At 39.9% G+C, this 22,887-nt stretch overlaps 1 protein-coding gene across 1 annotated transcript in view; it reads right to left on the bottom strand.

Moving 5' to 3' along the window:
* The window catches only part of LOC125010287 (collectin-12-like), a 46,760-nt gene that overhangs the window by 4,050 nt on the left and 19,823 nt on the right, over positions 1-22,887 (bottom strand). The window contains exons 3-21 of the mRNA XM_047588772.1: positions 17,267-17,389; positions 13,917-14,003; positions 12,702-13,745; positions 11,893-12,450; positions 11,599-11,741; positions 11,378-11,487; positions 11,186-11,255; positions 8,164-8,242; positions 4,698-4,782; positions 4,436-4,511; positions 4,171-4,266; positions 3,932-4,078; positions 3,152-3,242; positions 2,706-2,901; positions 2,443-2,537; positions 1,203-1,291; positions 1,003-1,090; positions 849-903; positions 520-673 (exon numbers count right to left, since the gene is read on the bottom strand). Of these exons, the coding sequence (XP_047444728.1) occupies positions 520-673; positions 849-903; positions 1,003-1,090; positions 1,203-1,291; positions 2,443-2,537; positions 2,706-2,901; positions 3,152-3,242; positions 3,932-4,078; positions 4,171-4,266; positions 4,436-4,511; positions 4,698-4,782; positions 8,164-8,242; positions 11,186-11,255; positions 11,378-11,487; positions 11,599-11,741; positions 11,893-12,450; positions 12,702-13,745; positions 13,917-14,003; positions 17,267-17,389 (3,386 nt within the window). The remainder of the gene's footprint in view (positions 1-519; positions 674-848; positions 904-1,002; positions 1,091-1,202; positions 1,292-2,442; positions 2,538-2,705; positions 2,902-3,151; positions 3,243-3,931; positions 4,079-4,170; positions 4,267-4,435; positions 4,512-4,697; positions 4,783-8,163; positions 8,243-11,185; positions 11,256-11,377; positions 11,488-11,598; positions 11,742-11,892; positions 12,451-12,701; positions 13,746-13,916; positions 14,004-17,266; positions 17,390-22,887) is intronic.

Raw genomic sequence — 22,887 nt, forward strand, 5'->3', positions numbered from 1 at the left:
ATTAAGATTTATAGTTTTCTTTCTATCATATACAAAAAAAAAAAACCTTGATTCACTGTAACATGTATGAAAAACACAGCAGCAATAGAGTTTTTTTCTAATTTCTGAGATGTGAGAAAACATATGGAGTTCATAGTTAGTGGTGTCAAACGATTATTATTTTTAATCAGATTAATCACAGGGATGCTGTGGATTAATTTAGATTAATCACGATTAAATATCATTAATTTTGCATGAGCAAACAGACTGAAGAAAGAAGGGAATATATGTGTTTAACATGTTGATTAAACACCTTCAGCAATATACTTATACCCTGTGCCTGAGATCGTTCACCCACTCCCTAACCCCTACTCCCTATGTAGGGTTGTACTATATAGCGCACTGTATACTGAGCCCAGTCCCAACAGCTTTCAGACTCTACATGTGTCATCGTTTGACACGCAGTGAATGAAGGTAAAACAAAAAAGTCAAGTAAGTTCCTGTCAACACGTCAAGGTGGTATCTGAGATGTGACTCCACCTGCTGTGCTGCGTTGGCAGGCTGCTGCATGTAGTACTGCTGGCTCTGCAGCTTGGCATACATGGCGTAGACGGGATCTTCATTCATCAGCTTGGCGTACAAAGACAGAGCTTCCATCACCTTCACGTTCAGCTCCGACAGCTCCGAGTGCTTCCTGATGTCACAAAGCCACGCGATCAAAGAGTTAAACTCACGTCAATAAATATTTAACGAATGCCTGAACCACGCCTTGCTACAAGCCTTCTGTCTGCCAACTTTATCTTTAAATCCTTCACATTTCTTCAGTAACTTTCTACAAGGAACAAAAATGTCACATAGACACAATGTACCTGTCTATATCCTCCAGCTTCTGGTCAATGAGGGGTCCCATCTGATTACAAGCACCTAATGAAAATAATAAATAGTTTATGGTTTCTAGCCAACAATAATTCATCTTTACAAACACACAGAAGATAATTAATAGTCATTTTTATTCCAGTTTACCTTCCAACTGTAGTAACTCGACGCTGTCCGACTGGTTGTCTGTTGGATCAGCACTTTGAATCATCTGTAGTAGCTGGTCCATTTTATCCTGAGGAGGTAATGATTGAAAATGCTACACCGAAACAAAGCACTTTATTTATTGAACATGAAATTGCAAAGTGGCTGAACAAGCTTGGTGAGCGCACGGGAAGGAAACTTACCTCATCTATATAAACAGGCTCCTGCTCTGGCTCTATAGTCTCCACCTGGACGTCCTCACTGAACTGTACCGTCTTCTTCTCCGTCTTCACTGTGGATTTCAACGAAGCAAAGCAAAACGTACCAGCAATCAAAAACACATACATCACAGAGTGGGGTAAACTGACTCAATGATCAGTACGACACAACACAAGAAACAATGAACCTGACATAAGCTTTCATTCAAGTATGTGTTTAGTTATTCTTAGTGCCACCTGGTATGAAAAAGAAAAAATGATCAATGCAAATGTTCAATCAATGATGTGCTCTCATCAGACTTTCTGAGTAAAAGTAAAACTGCATAAAGCTTGGGAACATATGAATGTTTTGGGGGAATGAAAATGCAGAAACACAATGTAAAAAACAAAAAAATAAATAAATAAAAAATACAATGAGAAAAATGCAACAAAAATACAAACAAAGATGAAAACTCCCACTAGGTGGCAGCAAAGCAGTGAAAATCTTCAACTCTAACTAAGTTAAGAGGTTAAATTTATCAATGAAAGGATTTAATTAGTTAAAAATGTGTAATTAAGATTACCAATAATATGGAAGCTGCACCTTAATTTTTTTAATTATATTTATTACCCAAACTACCTCTAGAATGACAAGTAAATATATAATTTTTAAGTGCAAAATATTAATAATTTAATCGCTATTTCTGTTCAAATTTTCACTTTACTCTTCCTTCATGGACAGTTTTTGGATAGTCCACACATTTATGGCATTGTTTTTTTTTGGATATACTTTGTATTGTTCTATTTGTTTGTGTTTTTTGTTCCATAAAAGTGTCTCGTGCTTACACATCATGCTGCTCACTTGCGACCTAAATTAACCCCTCGGGACAAATAAAAGTTTTCTGAATCTGAGCGCCTCATTAACAGCTGAATAATAACAGAAGAAAATAGATCCTGCACTAACACGACATATATGAGCATCAGACATGACGATGAGGTGTTATTCAATAGGAGGAAAAGTGTCCAAATGCAACGAGACACTCCTTGAATGACTTCACATGGTGTAATAACCCATTTATCTATTTCTGTTTTTTTGCAGCCACATCTTGACGGTACCGTCTCTGTAACAGCACAGTAGGATCGATACAACCACTATTGCTAATGGACCAAACGGGCGATCGAAAAATTAGGGATGCTGCAAGTGAAGAAAGCTTTTGTGTTCTCCGTACGAGTGTCATGTACTCACTCATCTCAGGCTCTGCAGTGAGGTCAGCAGTGACAAAGTTAGAGGGGAACAAACCCACTCCCTGGTACGTTTCCCCTTTCCACCAGTTAGGATCACTAAGAGAGAGAAAAATGCAAATATGAAACCGAACTAGCAACACTGGATTCAACCTCGTTATAGTAGTGATGCAGATGCAGATTTTTATTTAATTTGTCGATTTGACACTGCAGAGAGATTTAAAGAGTCATAAAGCGACAGAGATGCCCTTTAGATCGTGATAATACCTGTCGTCCAGGATAGTGATGATCTCTCCTGACTTAAAGGTGAGCTCGTTGTCCTCCGCGGCCTCGAAGTCGTAGATGGCGCGGACCTTTCTGCCGTCGGACTTGTGCGAGGAGAGCAGGCCGGTTGTGTTTGGGTAGAGGCCCGACAAGGAGGTCTGCGGCTGCTGACGTTGCTCCTTCAGCGACAACTCAATAGCTGAGCACAGCAGAGACAAATACGTGTGTCTGCGTGTTTGCCCTTGATAAGTCTTACACTTTGCTAAACATTTCATTAATCGGATGTAAACTGAAGCCACTGAAGGATTATTAAGGTGTTAACGTGCATGATTTCAGAACCATGTTCCTTTTCATACATTTTAGACTGATGTCTGAATAATGAAACATCTCACATACACTGTTCAGTCATTTGCAGAAATACTACGAATGCGAGTTTAAAGGCTCTTTACCTTTGGCCAAGTCTTCTTCTTCTTTTTTGTTAGTTGAGGTGGAGGGATCCTTTGCCACTAAAGCTGGACTTGCTTTCGCCTGCTCTGCAGCCTGTGAGAAAAAAAACAACCACACTCAAGATTTGAGCAGCATAATAACCTTAAATTCTCAGATTTTAATTAAATGTCATTAATTATTAGACGCACTGGGCATTCTGACGTTTGAGAGTAACGATATACACTGATCAGCCACAACATTATGACCACCGTAAAATAAGTAAATAACATTTAAACCATCTTATGACAATTCAGTGTTTCCACTGGGAAACTTTAGGACGGAAAACCATGTGGATGGACATGTACCACCCACCTAGACCAGACCAGACACCTCCACCCCATAACAATGAGTCTTTGGTGGCAATGGCCATCCCCAGCAGGACACACACAAAAACGGTTTAGGAACAACTCAAAAGACATGAAGAACAGCACAAGGTGTTGACCTGGCCTCCAAATTCACTAGACACCAAACTGATCAAGTATCTGTGGCCCCTCCCCTCAACCCAAAGGACTCAAAGGCCTACACTAACACACTAACAACATCCAAAGCCCTCAGAAGGGCCATGTCCATTCTCTGATGAGAGGGAGACCTACACAATATTAGGAAGGTGGTCATAATGTTATGTCTGATTGTGGTGGTGTATATTCTAGTATCATTCTTGGAATCAGCCTGAATCAAATGAGATGTTTCAGCTCCTTCTGACCTTAACCACCGTGTTAAAGCTAAATTACTACATTACCTACCTGGGAGCCCACAGCGGGGAACGTGACACCCTGCTCGCGCAAGTTCTTGATCATCGCTGAGATCAGACTGAGTTGTGGATCATTGCGGAAGTCCTCCGCCCACTCCACCATCAGGGCCTTCAGCTTCTCACAGACCTTGGGGTGACCCTGGAGACACACACACATAAAACACATGAGAGAAATCTGTTCCCTGTACGAGGCGACACTAAATGACACAGGGAGCAAAAATGGCCGCATACCTTGTTTAAGACATTACTGACTTCGCTGGCAAACTCTCTGGAGCACACCTCCAAGTGGAATATTTTCCCACAGTTTGAGACACAAGCACCGAGAAGCTGTGAAGACGCAGCGCACACATTTACATTCACAAATTACAGGACGCAGTGTGTAGCACATATAATGACAACCTCTCACAGACTCATTTTAGTGGCTCCACAAGGCCACAGCTCAAGAAAAGGGGTTAATTAAGGTAGGATTTACAGTTATTGTTTATATTCTGCTTACAGTCAGCGCTTGCATGGCTACATGGGGATCCTTGTGGTTCACTCTTCTCATTATAGAGCGGAGACATTCTTTAGGCCTGCAACAAAACAGTAGAAGTCAAAGGTTTCAGGAAATTAGCTGTAAGAAAAAAATTAAACGTCTCTTGAAGTCGGTTTCCCTGGAGTTAATCACAAGCCGTTGAGTGCATATATTCACAGCAGAAAACTAGAAAAGCCTCTGATAAAAGCGTCGGAGCGGCTTAGAATGAGCCAAGTGAACTCACCCAGTGCGTGACTGCCCTATCTTATCACATATGTCCAGAATGAGGCCCCAGTCCTCAGCTGTGTTCATCTCACTGGTTGCTTTCTCTGCAGGAGAGATGCACAACGGCCATCATAAGCAGTAATCTTAAAGAACTGGAAAAGCAATCATTTCATAATATATTACACTTAAGAGAAGGAGACAAAGAAGAGACGTGAGGGTTCTCATCCGAAAACAATAAAACGCATTGTATTGGTTGAAAGTTGTGTGTGAAAGTCATCTTCTTGTGACTATATTTTGATCTAGATAGACTCCTGAAACTAAAATGCCTGGTAACAATTGAGCATAAACATCACAACACAACAACACTACAGTAAATACTAATCTAATAAAGCTCATATGTTCAAATAGTTAATGTGCTGGTTTAACCTGGATTTTATCTGAGACGGTAACTTGTGGGATTAAGAAAATCTACCAATTAGTGTAGTGATTTCCAGAGTTTCACTTTCTTTGGAATTTTTTTTTAAGGACTTCTCACACAATCAAATGACACTTGTTTTGCGGTGTTTAATATAGCAGCTGTTCAAGCAGTAAGTACAGCCTCCAGTCTCTGTACATTTGACTCGTAGGTTACCTAACGTCTCCATAAAAGTGTATCATTAAAAGAGATAGCGAGCAAAACCTCGTGCAAAGTGGAAACATACTACCTTCTAGACGTATGAAATAAGAGTCGAAAAATAATTATACTATGTAAAACTGCACTGAGATCAACAACGTGGGGCAGATGGGCGATAACGTGCATTACAATTTGGACGACTGCATCTGTGTGTTCCACAGCTTTTCACACTGTGATTAACTGATGAAATATGAATGCATTTAATTTGCTGACTTCCCATCTCAGACATTCCCCTCAGGTTATTTAGTAATTAACAGGTTTACAACAGGTTTGCAAGTGCTGAAAAAGCCTCTATATAGAGAAGTAGATCCAAAAAGCATCTTAAATAAAGTACAGAAGTAGATAATTCACAAAAAACATTAAAAAAAAAAAAAAAAAAAGCTAATTTAGTAAAGTCACATCACTTTATTTCATTATAATAAGTTTGGGTTCGGACTGTTGGTCAGACTAAACACACATGTAAACTCACTTGCCTGTTCTGCAATCCGCAGACGTTCCTAATAACCACTTAAACTCCCAAACAGTCATTTAGAAGTGAAGAAGCCGCTTGGATGAGCAGTGAAACATCTTAAAGAAACAAGTCGAATTGAATTCATTTAAGTGCTTGTTTTTTGTTTAAACCCTGACTCAGATGACTGAGAGTCTTCGAGAAGTGGTGAAAATAAACTCATTCTAATGTAAGAGTCCTGCACTACATCCACCTCTCATGAATGTGATAACGTTCAGTTTATGTTGACAATGTAACTGACAATGTTGTTACGCTGCACTGAAATTAAACGCAAACCCAAATGGGGCTGTCAAAATAATAGAAACATGGGTGCAACACAATAGAATTCAGTAGTACAACAACACACAGCTTCCAAAATGTTGAGTTGAGTCAACAGCTCTCTCTGTTATATTAAACAAATGCAGAGTACATCAACATTGACCAGGTTAAGATTTAGTGCAGGACCGTTATATTAGAATGCATTCATTTCCACTAATGTACCTAATAAACTGGCAAGTGCGTGTTTAACTGGGCAATACAATGGTTTAATACTAATAGCTTAAGCTTCACCTCTTTTTATATTAAGTTTTATGGACTTCTTCTATGTTATACAGTTGTATATGTCTTTTTTTCAATATAATTGTGTGCCTTCCTGTGTCTTTTTGTCTGACTCTCTGGGCGACCGTATGGGAGTTCTTATGTGTCAATGCACAGATGGCAAATACAATATCTTGAATCTTTATACATGTTACAAAACTGGGACATAATGTTTTACAGTTGCCTAAAAGATAAATGAGATTAATCATTATCCTCCTTTGTAGTTTTTTGCGTAAATAATGTAACAGGCTCACATGCAGGAGTATCTTATCTTGCAAATGGCTTTACATCGCATTACATCACAACGCACTGATGCGTTTGTGTACTTTGTTTAACCCTGGTCACTTTCCATAACAGTGAAGTGGTTAACCGCTGGACACACAACAAAGAGAGGAGAGGAAACGCAGCGTGAATTTATGGTTTCACACAACACCGCATCCTCTTTCACTTCCACATACAGCAACTATGTAATCCTCGTCACACTGGTTAGTTGGGTTAAAGTTAGATAATGACAATCACTGTATCAGATGTTAATCAGAGACCTTCAGCAGTCTCCTATAGGAATAACTTATATAATGATATAGATCGGAAAAACACGAAGGTCTTGTCAAGAATATGTATTATTACATATAAGATAAGAGATTAGTTTTAAAACACGTGACAAGATACACGCTTGTTTTGTTGCATTATAGATGATTTATTCTGGGAATGTATTTACATTCATACTTTTTGAGTTGACCTTTATATAGATAGATTGATAGATTATTTTTATTATTCCAAAGTTGATTCTTCATTTAAATTAAATACTCAGTATGTACTATTTGGCTGGTTGGGAAATGAAAAATTAAGCCTATAGATAAAATCTATGTAATCAACCTTGTCATAATTATAGTCAAATTTACTAACCACCGACCAAATATTATTGTTTTTTTAAGCAATATCAATGTCCTATTTGGAAAAATTTACTTCCAGTATACTAATAATATTATACTATACTATACTAAAAATATACTAATAATGTTATTGAATATATTAATGAAATAAAGTTTAAACCCCAAAGTGACCAAAACAAGATGTAATATTGTTTGAACTGTATTCAACCTCGAGCCCTTTTATTTTGTTGCATTTGTGTTTTATTCCTATTAGTTTTGCAACTGCATTTCATCCTGACCATATTTGCACCTTCTCTATGTAATATATTTTGTCAATAATAATAATAATGATAATAAAAAGGTAGCTAATGACGAGGCTGCTGCTTCAGTTAGCTGATGACAGCATCTCTCCTTCACGTCTACAGCAGTTAGCCTAACACACACACACACACACAAACAACTATACATATATTATGACTTGGAAAAACATCGTAAACATTTTAAGTAATGCTATGGGCAACTTGTTAGTTGCTGGCACCGAGCTAAACATCCTTAAAAGTGAGATAATGCTGTAATAAGCTAGCCAACTGAGCTATTTTGGCTAAGAGGGCGAATCACAACAAACACAGACAAAACAGAAGTTCAAAGAAATATAACAGGAATTGTAGATTTCTTGTCGGTTTATACACTAGATCCCGTGTACACGCAATGTCGTCATGTTAAAATAAAATTTAAATATGAAGCCAGAGAGCTGGAGAACACAAACAAAGCTGTTACTTTAGCCAGCATGCTAGCAGCAGCAGCAGCCCCCCGCCTCCTCCTCCACCTCCTCCTCCTCCCAGGTCTGATTACTCACCAACATCTTGGTCAAAGGGGTTGGTCGCGAAGAGAGGCATCGCTGGCGTGTGGACAACAACGGATTTTCGCCTTCTCTGGTTATTTTCTTTTCCCCCTTCGTCTTACTTCTTGCAATAAAACTGCATAGTAACGACAGCCTGGTGGGTGTCTAACTGACGCTGCTAGGCTAGCCGAGTCTTTTCTACAGAGTCACTCCTTCTTCCACAGCGAGGCATTCTGGGTAACCAGCAGACAGGAGCCGTGGTAAATAAACAGCTGTCATCGACAATAGTTCAACTGCTGGTTGACACGTCTGGTCTGCAGCATAAAATGATTCAAAAGAGATAAATTACCTTTGTGGTTCAAAATAAAAAAAAATATTTATATATATGTGTGTGTGTGTATATATATATGTGACATGTCATCGTCATGTGACAGTGATCATGTGACGTTTTTTCATCAAGTGTGGGAAGAAATTTTAAATCCAGCTGTGCAACAATTCACCTTTCTGTACCAGATATTAATTATGTTAATATTATTGCAGCTTATCATTTATCCTACCTATGTGTATTCAGTATACATTTACTTCTATTTCTATTTCTATGCATACATATGCAAATCTGTTTTGTTTTTTTCTGTTTTTATGAGCAACTTCACCTGTGTGCATCAATAAAGTCTCAATAATTCCATTGGAGATAAATCAGTAAATTAAGCTCATAAACTCCTGAGTTGTGGAAAATGTGTATTTGAATCTAAATTGTCTCTTATTTTCTCCACGTCATTAACAATCACAAGCATGTTGTAACTTTTATTTGGTCAGTCAAGTTAATTGGTAAATTCTCATTCTCGTGTTTGCTTCTTGCTTTGTGAGGCATCGGTGCTAACCACCATATGTCACTGTGGCCCCCAGAAAATGATTCACAAGAGACAAATTGCCCTTGCCATAAAAAAAAACAAAAAACGTCACGTCTTCCTCAGGTGACAGTGATCACATGACGTTTTCTCTCAAGTAATAGAAGAAATTTTCAATCCAGTTGTGCAACAATTTCACCTTTCTGTACCAGACATTAACATATATCCATGTTAATACTATTGCACCTTATCATTTATCCTACCTCTGTGTATTTTACTTATATTTCTATTTCTTGTAGGTTTGTACATATGCAGGTCTTGTATATTTCAATACTGCTTTTGCATCTAAACTTATGAATACATCTTTTTATTTAATACTGAACAATACATGTATATGTATAAAACAAAAAGATCCAAATAATTAACAAACGAGTTTCTGAAAGTGAACTAGTAAACATTTACATTATTCTTTACATTTAATTACAGATATATCTACTGCAATAATGGAAAAAAAATCACAGACTCTACACACGGTTTGTTTCACATTTTATTGTGGTACGTGACCTGACTTGATCCACAAGAACTTAATGAAAGCATAATCAGCCTTAAGCCTGACTACAAACTTCTACTCAGTCCTTAAGCATTACATGACCTGGCAAAGGTCAATCACAGAACAATAACAACTGATTATGCAAATTATAAACATGTAAAATGGTTCACATATTGTATTTGGCATAATGAATAAAACATCTTATGATGGCTACATTACAAAACATTTACATATCGTTAATGTGTACCTCATATAAAACTCATACTGGCAGCCTAAAGTCTAAGAAATTACTGTCCCTTCATAACAGCAGCAACGCTCTATTCTCAAGGAAATACTGACGCCGAGATTTCAGTTTTAGAAAAGTTAAAATTTACATTTACTTATTCTGTCCTTTTTTGTCTGAGGTTGCAGTTGTTTGCTGGTGGAGAGTGGAGCTCATTTTTAATTACAGTGCTGAATCTGTGATTAGATTTACTTTACAGAATACAAAATAGGACCACCTCATAACAACAGAATTTTGTCAAGTGTAAATATCTAAAAAAGCAGTCAACAAATGAAACGATATGAAATTCAATCCCAGCCAACAACAACTTTGTTTTTTGTTTGTTTTTTTAGTCAAATATTATTTACACATACACATGTACAACAGTGGCTGCACCAAATGGGGACTTTTAGTATAGCCTAAATGAATGACTACATTCTCATGTATGATAAACCAATGCAATAGTGGGGTGACTCTGGGCTTGACCTGTCTTTCGCACCATACTGAGTTGTAAAGTGCCTTTTAATTTCAGTCCAAGTGTCAGTGACACTTGATTGGGCTGGCTTTATCCGAGGCCTCTAGTCCATCTAGGGCTCCTCCTCATGTCCTTCACTATCGACGCATCTTCAGCCTCAACTTCAACTTCTTCATCTTTGCTTCAGAGGCAGCTCCCACTGCCTTAAATGGATGCTATAAGGCTGGAACGTCCACTATGAAGAGAACAAACATAACATATAAGGTACATTTAATTGATGGACGACTGAAATATTTATCTTAGAGTGACAGTAATATATCTTCATCGTTTCAGACTTGTCATAGCAAAACACTGATATATTAATGATGCTACATTCCACTCAGCAGTTTCTGTAACTTCATTAAAGTTTCCATCTATTCCACCTGTGCTTTTTCTGTCCAAATGTCTGCAAAATTAAACATACTGATTTATGATGATAACGAAAGTGTATATAATGTAATGTAATGTAATATAAAACATATAATGATTCAATGACATTTTAGATTTGAATTTTATCTCATAATCAAATCCCCCTGGATCTCTCTGTGAAGAACCATGTTACAACTGAAAACAAAACTGGCACTTATATTTATTAAAGGCTGGTGGTTTTCTTTATTTTATTGTGAACAGTGAATTGAAACTGTACTATAGTTAAAGTCAGCATGAGGTGATATTTAGAAATTCCCCAGAGATCAGTTTGCTAATGGGCAGTGCATGCATTCAATAGTGCAGAAAAAAAAATACAAGCTTCCAAAACTGAGATAATGCTTGATATTTAGAAGGTACTGACAGTCAGAGGCACGTTCACAGATGAAACCGATGCGGTCAGTGCAGTAGAAATCATTCCAGTTGGCATTATGGATAAGGCCAGCACAATCCTCGCCGTCCTCATGACCGTGAGTCCAGTTATCAGGCTGGCCAGGTTTCCACTTCCTGATAGCAACCACAAGGACAACGTGTTAGACAGCTCATAGATGCATGCTGAGTTGAACTGAATAAAGAAAAGGGCCTGGTCATATATATCACTATAATAGATTTAAACATTCATAACTCACGTGAAAACTGGAATGGTTCCATCCATCCACTTCCAGACATTTTCTTCCTCCTTGTCAGTGAGTCCCATCCAGAAATAACCTTTCCCTGCGATTGCATCTTTGATGAATTGCTGCAGACAGAAAAGCAACAAATGATTTACAAGTCAGTTAGTTCACATTACCATTTAACATCAGCTTAAATTGTTATATTACACATAATACCTGGTTGTCACTGAACTGACCTGTTCCTCATTGTCATTGATAAAGAGCATATGAGATGATATGTTGGTGCAAAAATGGTTGGCCTCTTCAAAGTTGAGTCTCTGAGCCCCAGAGGAGAAGTAGTAACAGCTGCTTCCAAACTTTCTGAACTCAGGTGGGCAGCCTGTAACAATTCATTGCCAGGAATATAAAACTATAAAAGTAAAATCGGTGGAGACGTCCTTTGGCTCATCCCACATACAAATATTTGTAAAATGGACTGGTTATGAGCTACATCAATCATTTTCCTACATTTATGGAGTCATTTAACTCACCAGGCACTGGGGTGGTGGCCGGCAGCTGAGACACACGGTCTTGTGGCTCTTCTGCTGGTTTAGGAGGTTGAGTGGGTTTGGGGAGCTCCTGAGTGGGCTGAATTTGGGGAGGTGGTGGATTCACATGAAGTGGAGGTGCTAGTGCAGGCAACCCTGGTAAACCTGGAGGACCAGGAGGGCCAATGGGCCCAACTGGCCCTCGAGGCCCCTCTTGACCTGCCGGTCCTGCTGCTCCTCTGGGCCCCTGTGGCCCTTGTGGTCCTGGTATCCCAGTCTGTCCATCCCTACCCGGAAGCCCTGTAGCCCCAGGGTCACCTTTCTCACCAGGGTTTCCAGGTCGACCTCCCGCCCCTCTCGATCCTTTAGCTCCTGGAAGACCACGAGGCCCCGCTGCGCCTTTTGGACCTGTCGGACCTGGCGGTCCGACAGCACCTTTCTCTCCCTTAGGTCCCACCAGTCCCGGCATCCCTTTGTCCCCTTTATCACCCTTTGGTCCCGTCTGGCCCATTGGCCCCTGAGGACCTCTGTCACCCCTGAGGCCTCTTGGACCTGGTGGACCTGAACCATGAAAAGAGCAGACACATGGGCTACAATATATGTCACATGGATGAGGTCTTAGCACTAGACAGTATCAGATATAAAATCCAAGGATTTAGTCAAAAGTCCCTAAAATTTCATAGACACAATTTATTCAAAACCAAATTATATTTAATCGTGTGTTAAATACACTTGCTACTAACAATAACTGCATCTATAATGCACAATTTGCAGAAATAACTGGACATACTAAATATTCCTTCTTTTCTTACCCTGCAGGATAGTGAAGTTGGTGATAAGTTGTGAATGCTTGCTGTCCACCAGCTTCATCTCCTCCATCACCATCGACAATTTGTCAACTTCTCTGTCCAGCCTGGCTGACAGATCATCCTGCTGGGCACGCAGATCTTTGCTGTCTTCTTTGGCCTCCGTCACACTTCCATTCAATCCCAGTAAAAGGTCTGAATGTCGCATCACAGTCTCAGCGCAAGACCTTAGGCCATTCAGGTCGGAGCTGATCACACCTAAAATCTGTGCAGCAAAGCTCACATTTCCAGTCACGCGGTCCATGTCGTTCTCTTGTTTGTCCAATCGTGCTTCCATCTCATCAAACTTAAATGAGGTGAGGTTATCGTGGTCTCTCTGGTGGTCCATGAGTTCCCGCAATCTCTGGTCAAGCCCTTCGGTGAGGGTTGAGGTGTTCTGGATTTGGCTGCCTAGGCTGTTGAGTTGAATTCCCAGGTCATCCAGAGACTCTCCATTGGACTTGGCCAGGGCCGTGTTGTTGACAGCCAAAATCTGAATGTTCTGGACCTTTTCTTTTAGCCACTCTGTATCAGCCCGAGTCTGTCTGGCTGTTTGCTGCAGAATCTGATAGTCATTCCTGAGCTTCTGTACTGCCTGACCAGCGTCTTCAACCGTCTTCTGCAGTGTGCTGAGGAGGTTGCGCTGCTGGGCCTGCGTGATGTTCAGTGCTCTGATACTAACCTGGGACTGGCTCTGCTCTTTGACCTGGCTCTGTATTTCTGACTGGAGCCGAGCAGTGTTTGTCTGGAGGTCATCAATCATTCCACTGTAGGAGGCCAAGGTCTGGTTGACCCCACGCAGGGAGGCAGTGTTGCCTTCCAGAAAACTCTTCAGTGAGACATGACCATTTTGCATGCCATCTCCTGTGACCCGCAGTTCTTCCAGCATGTCCCTGTTGCTGGTTGCCCTGCGGTCGATGTCTTTTAGCTGGCTCTGTAATGCTTCCAGATTGGACTTGAAAGTCATGATGTCACTTGTGGCATTGACTGAATTCTCTCCTGCTTGGTCATCTGTAAAGATGACACACACAGAAAAAAAAAATTAAATAAGAAGAAAATCCAAATACTTGTACGGTAAAATGTCACAGCTAAAACACTTCTTCCTGTAGACAACACCCAAACAGCCGTTAAGTTAAAGGTTACAGCTGATAATGTGCGACATAATGAGTTAATGAAACTTACCTAGTTTCTTTATGTCTGTCTCCACAGCATCGATCTTGCCTCCATAATTCTGCATGCCCTCTGTGACATTGTCCATTCTCTGGACCACTAAAAGAAGAGGAAATTTGAAAGAACCCTTAGATAGATAGATAGATAGATAGATAGATAGATAGATAGATAGATAGATAGATAGATAGATAGATAGATAGATAGATAGATAGATAGATAGATACTCTAATTTCTGAACAGCAGAGGGCGCTGCTGCATTCGCACCTCTCCTCCACTAACAGAAAAGTCCAACAGCATTACTGACACACGCTTTTAAACTAAGAGAAGAGTTTCGTAAGATTTGTGTCACCAGGCAACTGTCCCATATGTTGATCAAAATAGCTAATTTTCTGAGTACATTCACAAATTCCACTTCATGAGTATAAACGATGTCAGACCCATAATAAATAACAGACCCTGGTTCCCCTCTCCCTCTCTCACTCTGTCCTTACATGTGCAGCAGGAGTCCATCTCTCCTCCAGGCTTTGTTTTTCTGTCAGTATGTGGGCGCCTAAAAACTGAACTGGGAAACATCCCAAGCTTCCACTGTTATCATTCCAGGAGTGACAAAAACACGCAACAATAACATGTACTTGGGACAAACAAAGGCACAAGGGCCCAGTTTTGGGGAGTTGTTGGTCAAGTGCTGAGTGCCGGAGTATGCAACTTGTATGCTTCCTGTTTCTTCTAAAACACCAATTTATTTTCATTCTTAAATGCTGCACGCACTCATTGAATTGCAGAGCACTGCAATCATGACAACAGTGTAGTACAGAACGGACACATTTCCCAACAATCGTGAACACTTCTTTCCATTCTCCCCACATTCCAGCACCGGAAAAGCATTATGAGTTATGCAAGGTTGCTAATTTAAGTGCAGCTTACAGGCGGCCTATTGAGATAAGTTATGTTAGGCTGTTACCCAACCTGAGGCCTTGCAGATTAACACTGATCAATGCCGCTGCAACAAACACCTAGTGACACAGCAGGTAACACAAACAATGCTTCAGCAGAAAGGGTCATTTGAGGGCCAACAGTTTATGCAAAGTTGGAAAAGTACGTAGCAGAGAAAACCCCAATGTGGAATCCAGCACACGTTGGTTTCTTGCAAACTATTTTGGACATTTGTAGTCATTTGTGAGTCAACCTGTGGTTCATGAGACAACAAATTGCTACCAAGCCATAAAATCTCCTCTGGGTTGTTGAGCCAGGGTACTCACTACACAGTCATCTGGTAGACATTATAGAGCCAACCATCAAGATCACATGGTCCCCACGCTGACACAGAGGCAAAGTTGGAAAACCAAAACAATCCTGACAGTCCTTTAAAAATGTAACACAGATTTCAATCTAAACTCGCTGACAGCCCTTCCCAATTGAGCGAATGTGCTATTTGTTGCCTGTGGAGCAGATGGAGTTTGTCGATATTTTGCTCAGGGACATTTTGACAGGTTTTGTCTGGCTGATCTGGGCTACAAATGTGTAAGATTGGACAATACACAAAGTGCATTCCATACTGATGGCGCCAGAGATAACAGGAATCTCTTTCTGTTTCTATTTAAAATAATTTCTCCAGTTCAAACAGAGTGAAATTGAAAGAAGAAATTGTAGTAACAAGAAAAATGTTGCACAATGTGTTTCTAACTTTCTCAAGTTGGGCCAAATCTCTGAAAGAAAGCAGTTCCATGGAGGCTAAACAATGGACCCTGACTCTTCTAGTTGTAAATCTACAACTCTCGAACATAGCTGTTGCTTTGTGACAGCTCCATTTGAACTTTTTCAGACACCAGCAATAAAGACATAGAGCGAGTGCACATGGCGGAACAGAGATAAAGGGAGAGTAAAAATTTATTAATAACTGACTTTTCAAATGTGATATTTCACTTGTGACAAATAAACACATCAATTCATGATAAACACTAGAACAGTTAAACTTGAGTCTTGACCATTTCACCAGGTGGGCATTTTGAAGTTTGTCTACTCATTCTACCAATTAAAAACAAGACAGGTAGTTGGCGCCTAATGTCACAAAGCTAAACATGCTTACAACCCCAATGCTTGCATGCTAACTCTGCCTTCAAATGGGGTCACGTTTCTTGTGTTCACAAGAGGAGATCATATGAACTGCCCCTGAGTTGTGATGTGTTTTGATGACGTTTTTAAAAATGGCCGATGGTTAGTATGTAGTTTTTTAATATCTCTATCATCATGCCCTTGTGTTTCCTATATTATGGGTTAGGGTTAGGGTTATCCAGTTGTTAACTTGCTAAACTAGCTGTTAAGGGTTGCCCAGCAGCAATGTTCTCACAATTACAGTTCAGTCAGTGTAAGTTAAGGCATAGCTACGTCATAGCCTGACATTTATCTCCCAATACATGTAGCTACACCTCACGCTGTTGCGGACAGCAAAAACTGCAAAATGCCTTGTCCCATCCACATCTCTCTGGGACATGCACATAAAATTCACCCTTCTACAAATCATCTGCTCATATGTCTTTTCACTTTTCTCAGTTGCAGTAATTTCAGTGGAAGCAAATACTATTAGCTTAACGTATTAGCCCCAACTCAACACACCAGCGTATGGCACAGCATAGACTTTGTGTAGAGCTGTCATGGGAGTGTAAATGGAGCTTTGCAGCTGATGTTATCACTTATACGCCAAGCGTTTTGTGCACATGATTTCCCATGTCGTAATCACAAACTCATGAGTTCTGTTTGAGGGCAGCCTAGTTTTCTTTCCAGAGTGCTACATGAAAGGTCAAGGCCTCACAGCACATCTAACACCTCAGACCTGCACAACAATCCCTTTTTATAGGAGTCATTTTTATAAATCAAATTTTGATCCTGCGCCATTGAGGTTGGCCAGAGCCTTGTGTTTTTTGAAGTGTGTCTCACTTGCTTTGACAAGCGGGCGGCTACGGCTCAGTAAGTAGAGCGGATTGTCCATGAACCGAAGGGTTAGCGGTTCGATACCCCGAGTGTGCCATATGCCACATATGAATGTGTGTGTGCTTGTGTGAGTGAATGGGTGGATGTGTCTCTGACTGTAAAAGCGCTTTGAGTACCCTTGAGTAGGTAGAAAAGCGCTATATAAGAGCAAGACCATTTACAAACTAGACAGAACAGGACGAAAACTCATTCTATCCATTACACCTGTGTAACACACAAGTCAAACGTCTATTGTGAAAGAAACACACACTTATTATTTGTGTGTTTTTGGTGTTGGAGTTGTGTATTTCAACCACAAATTTAAAATTTGGTGAATTGATGCAGGTTTGCAGCGGAATGATGGAAAATTACAGTGCTAAAAAGGTACGACCTACCTTTGTATCCGAGGACAGCCACTGCTATGGTGAGTAGGGCACAGAGCACGTAGAGGAGTGCAATGGCTGCCCGTAATGCCCAGTCATTTTTACACTTGGTGCACTCTGTACCCTCCTGAATACCTGGAACATACAACAGAAACTGTGTCACAAATTATTGAAAGCCTGCCACTAGTAAAGGAATATAATACTGGGAAGTGGCACTAACTCATACATACATACATACATACAGTATATATTTGGACACTGACACAAGTTTTGTTATTTTAGCTGTTTACCAAAACATGTTCAAGATACAGTTACATATGTAATCAATGTGGGCTTAAAGTGCAGAATCTCAGCTGTCATGCAATTAGAATCAAATCCAAATTGGAGGAAAGGTTTAGGAATTAAAGCTCTTCAATATCTACCCACTTCTTTTTCAAGGGACCAACAGTAATTGGGCGGTTGACTCAAAAGCTATTTCATGGGCTGCATGAATAATCCTTCATGCTTTAAGCAGGTAAAAGGTCTGGAGTTGATTTCAGGTGTGGTATTTGCATTTGGAAGCTGCTGCTGTGAACCCACTACATGCAGTCAAAGGAGATCTGGAAGTGAAACAGACCACCCCCAGGCTACAAAAAAGGTAAACTCCATCAGAGAGATGATGGAAATGCTGGGACTGGTCAAATCATCACTTTGACACATTCTGAGAAAAAAAAAAAAAAAAAAAAAAACGGAAAAAAAACAAACACACTTGTGAGTTTAGGAACTCAAAAATGTCTGGAAGTTAATGGAAAATAACAGTGGTGGATGATCGCAGGATCCTTTCCATGGTGAAAAAAAAAAAAAACACTTCATAACATCCAACAAACACTCCAGAAAGTAGGGTGTATCGGCATCTAAGTCTATAATAAACAGAAGACTTAATGGCAGTAAATAGGTGCAAACCATTAATCAGCCTCAAAAATACAAATGTCGGATTATAGTTTTCCAAAAAACACAATAAAACAGCCCAGTTCTGGAACATAATTCTTTGGACAGATGAAACGTGATCCAAAGCACACCACATGTTCTCTAAAACATGGTGGTGGCAGTGCAATGCATGGGCATGCAGGGCTTCCAACACTGGGTCATTAGTGTTTCTTGATGATGTGACGGAAGACAGAAGCAGCCAGATGAATTCTGAAGTGTATGGGGATATATTTGTGGCTCAAATTCTGCCAAATGCTGAGTAATGTTTATTGGACAGTGCTTCACAGTACAGATGAACAATGACCCAAAACACACTGCAAAAGTAATCCGGGAGTTGTTTTTTTAAGGCAAAGAAGTGGAGTATTCTGCAATCCCAAAGTTAATCACCATAGCTCAACCTGATTGAGCATGCATTTCACTTCCTTAAGACAAAACTTAGGGCAAAAAGACCCACAAACAAGCAACAACTAAAGACAGCTGCAGTAAAGGCCTGGCAAAGCATCACAAAGCAGGAAACCCAGCATTAGGTGATGTCCATGGGTTCCAGACTTCAGACAGTCATTGCCTGCAAAGGATTCTCAACAATACTTAAAAATTAAGATTGCATTCATGTTAATGTTAATTTGTCCAGTTACTTCTGAGCCCCTGAAATGAGGAGGCTTTGTATAAAAATGGTTGCTATTCCTAAACGTTTCATAGGGTATTTGTTTATTTGTAACTTAAAAATTTCATTGAATCTCAGTTGTCTCATTTGAAATGCCATGTTAGTGGCACACAGAGCCCAAATCATAAGGATTGTGTCACTGTCCAAATAATCCTGGGTCTAACTGTAGACTGTGCAACTGCAGAAGGGAGTTAATAAAAAAATGAGCTGACTTTTGAGGTTTTCATTCAAAAGTGAAATCACATGGCTGACGTTTTATCCATTTCATAACCCAGTTCGGTCCTGCATGTCTGCAGTGGAACACGCTGTGCCTGTCCGCAGCCAAGCACCAATTGAAAACACTTGGGCTCATGAATAGACGAGAAGACTCACTACGAAACTTTGGAAACACTGCACATGTGTTATCCATACGGCGGAGAAACCGAAACAAAACAAAACCATTCCCCTTGTGCTCCATTCCTCATTGCCACCCGACCTAAAACAACAGGGCAGTGAAAGTTTTGGTCGTATACGTCACAGAAATCCACCACTGCTTTCTGAAAATCAACGAGACTAAATGACACAATGCTAAACGTTGTAGACAGGATGTTTGCTTGACTCCACTTGAACTGACCAAGTAGCCTCTGGCAAGCAGAGCAAGGGGGCAGCTGGTGTATAACAAGCAAATAATGTCTTTATGTTGATGGAACAAGCTTTAAATGAGATTATAGAGGAAGAGGGAATGTATGGAAACGCTTTTCAAACAGGAAGTTTTTAAAATATAATTCCTGAGCATGATCAACAGCAAGCAGATTGTAACACAATTTTACCAAATGTGCTCATCATGTAGACAACTGAAAATGAGAAAATGATCAGTAATTACAACTTTTATTTTCACTCTGCACATTGGTATATGAATTGTCTTTGTGCTGGAAAGACTGGCATCTGATTGGGCATAAAATTTAGACGACTATACAGCGCAAACTAACTGTTTAGGTGGAGTGGCTATTTATGAGGAGGTCGAAGGTCAACCAAGAATTTTGTGAGAGACATGGTGTGTTCTTTTTACCTCGCAGGGAGGAAGTCGGCTCTGGCGATGACGTCACACCTGAGTTATCGGCGTTCCAGTTACAGAAGTCGGAAAACTACTTGGCCATGAAAGCCCTCGCCGTATCTGAATATAACTCAGTGTGTTCAACAATGACATGTTACAAGTTTTAAAAACATTCTTGATATTATTGCTAGAATGTAAAACTAAATTCAGGCTATTTAAGCTACACAAATTGTAAATCAAAACTTGAACCAACTCATGAGTTTTCCATTAGAATTATTTACAGTGATGAAATTTACAGGACCACACAAGGCAGAAATTCATAAAAATATTCAAAAGTTTTAATTGTTTAATTTAAAAGTACAAAAAAAATACACTATGACTACACACAGTTGCCACGATGGTGTTTGGTACTGCTTTGATTTTAGCAGGCTATTGTTTTAGCCATTGTTAGCGCAACATGGGCTTTTACATTACACTGTAACAGCATTTCAACATACGTATGTGGAAAAATACTGTCTGTACGACCGATTTAATGCAACAAAAACTAAACAGAAGTGCTAATAAACAGGATATTACTGGAGCCTCTAATTACTGTTTACACTACTGTTTGGGCGGCCATCTTGGAAACTCAGCTCTCTGGGGTAGCGAATCTTCTACGATTTTCTGAGTAGAAAATCCAACTTCTGGGTACAAGTGCAAGGCACCACAACTCAATAAAATAAATAAAATTTAATTAAATATATGGTCATACGTTGTAATAAATCCTGATTTGCATTTAAAGATCCAGAGGAATTATATGAATTATCCAACTGTAATGTAATTCCTGCTGGTACAACTAAAGATCTGAAATCACTCTCTTATATTCATCGATAAATGTTGTTCCTTTTGCTTTTAAATCTGACCTTACACATAAGTAATCAATTACAGTTTTGTTGGGTCAGAATGTCCTCTGGTCCTCTTGGCATTATGGGTAAGTTGACTGTGCAGCTGGACCGACATCTTCGCATGACTCCCTTCCTCAAACAGAACCAGAGGTGTAGCTCTCCGCCTTTAGGTCACGTCGCCCATGATGGGACTGAATATGAAGCCATCCTTCCCAGTCAGTGGTGGGCCAGGACCACCAGAGGGGTACTGGGGGGTTTCGGACCCACACATCTGTGCAAACATCACTTCTGACCACCTCAAAGAAGGGGCCCCTAGCGTGGGCCTAGACATGGATATGCAGGCCACTGATGTCCTTATGTGTACCAAGAGCCTCACGTTGGGAGCGAGCGTGGAGAACTTCATCAGAGAATCCCCCACTGGTCCTCACCACACGCTGCTTAAAGGACAACATCACACCATGTAAACAAGCAGCCAAATGTCTGCAGGTTCTGGGTCAAGAGCGAGTCACAGGTGGTATTTCTGTGTTTATTAGACTTTGAAGTACCGATGCAGTCAATGGATTTCAAATACTTCCGTGCACCCAAAACATTTCTCCTCACTCAGCTTTTTTATACAGAATAAAACAATAATGCTTCAATTATTAACTTTTCCTCAATCTCTCTCTACTAACAAACACATTCTTTTAGGTACAATGCCCCCGCATACAGTTGCTGATTAAATTGCAGTGTTATTACTGCACCTTAATGGTTAACAGTCTTATTTACTGTATTCTAAAATATGCAGTATAATTTAGTAATATTCCAACAACATATCCGGGTATTTGGAATTCAAGAGAGCCGAAAAACAACAACCAATATGCATTTTAATTTTTCAAAATAAAGTCAAGACAGAACAGGACTGTTACAATCTGTTCCATAGTGAGGGGGCAGCGACGGAAAACGCTCGGTCACCTTTGGATACCGTCCTGGAACGTTAACGCTATTTTTTACTCATCGTGGGGGAGAAAAAAAAATGTCTACAATTATAAAATCTTAACCAAAAAGAAGGACTTGAACCAACAGGACAGTACGTACAATTGTGGCCTCCCTACATTAACGTTTCAGCTGCAGTTAACACAAACATTACTTAGCTTATACTGTGTTGTGTAACCTGGCTGGGACAGTTTATAAATGTTCTCCCCACACCGATGCTTCCCGCAGAATGAACAAGGAAATTCATTCTGGGCAGGGCAGCTGGTGACTGCGTCCAGGGTTGCAACATTTTCCCACTGGGTCCACTCCAGAGGGTTCATGCTTAAATATGAATTCTGCCTGATGCAGTGCACAGTAATCACGGAGAGAGTACACTTCCAATGTAGCTGTGGTATTCCTGTTGCATAGAAATCAGAAAAAAAAGAGAAAATCCACTGCGTTTGACAGTAAAATACACAGAGAACGCTACGGTATGTAAGGTTAATCATCCTGATGATGACTATCCAACCACTCTACAGCAGTGTCTTAAATAATAAATAAAACATGTCATGTGCAATTTATACTAACTGGGAATGAAAGATCCAAAGGTCAGAAAACTGGATTTTGAATTTTTTTTCACAGCCGTCACAGCCGTGCACATAGTAGTCAGCAAGTTTCATTTAGTGCCGGTGTGACTTATAGCTTTCAAGCGTAAACGTCCGCTGCACATAAACATGCTGACACACGCATGTCACGAGCTGACTGAAAACACATTGAGAGCTCAGAAGAAGCTGGACAGAAGCCAGGACGTCCCAATCTACAGGCTGGACATGAGCCATAAAATCCCCAAGAGGTAAATAAATGCCAGAGAAGCCTAGAAAAGGCAGCAGTATGGTGGGGGGATACTGTGTCTTATTATTGCTGTCAAGTAAAAAAACGTCTACCTCTATTTTTTTTTTATTTTTTTATTTTTTTATGGGTTGAGATCATGGGCTGAGAAAAAAATAAATACATATATTCCAAAAAAAAAAAAAAAAAAGATTTACATTTATGTTTTGCCACGCTAGCAGTGGTCGAGGCATATTCCAGCTATATGATGGATTACAGATTTGCTACAAATGTCCTGATGCCTTCT

The sequence above is a fragment of the Mugil cephalus genome, chromosome 7 (genome assembly GCF_022458985.1).
Source record: "Mugil cephalus isolate CIBA_MC_2020 chromosome 7, CIBA_Mcephalus_1.1, whole genome shotgun sequence".
Classification (NCBI taxonomy): Eukaryota; Metazoa; Chordata; class Actinopteri; order Mugiliformes; family Mugilidae; genus Mugil; species Mugil cephalus.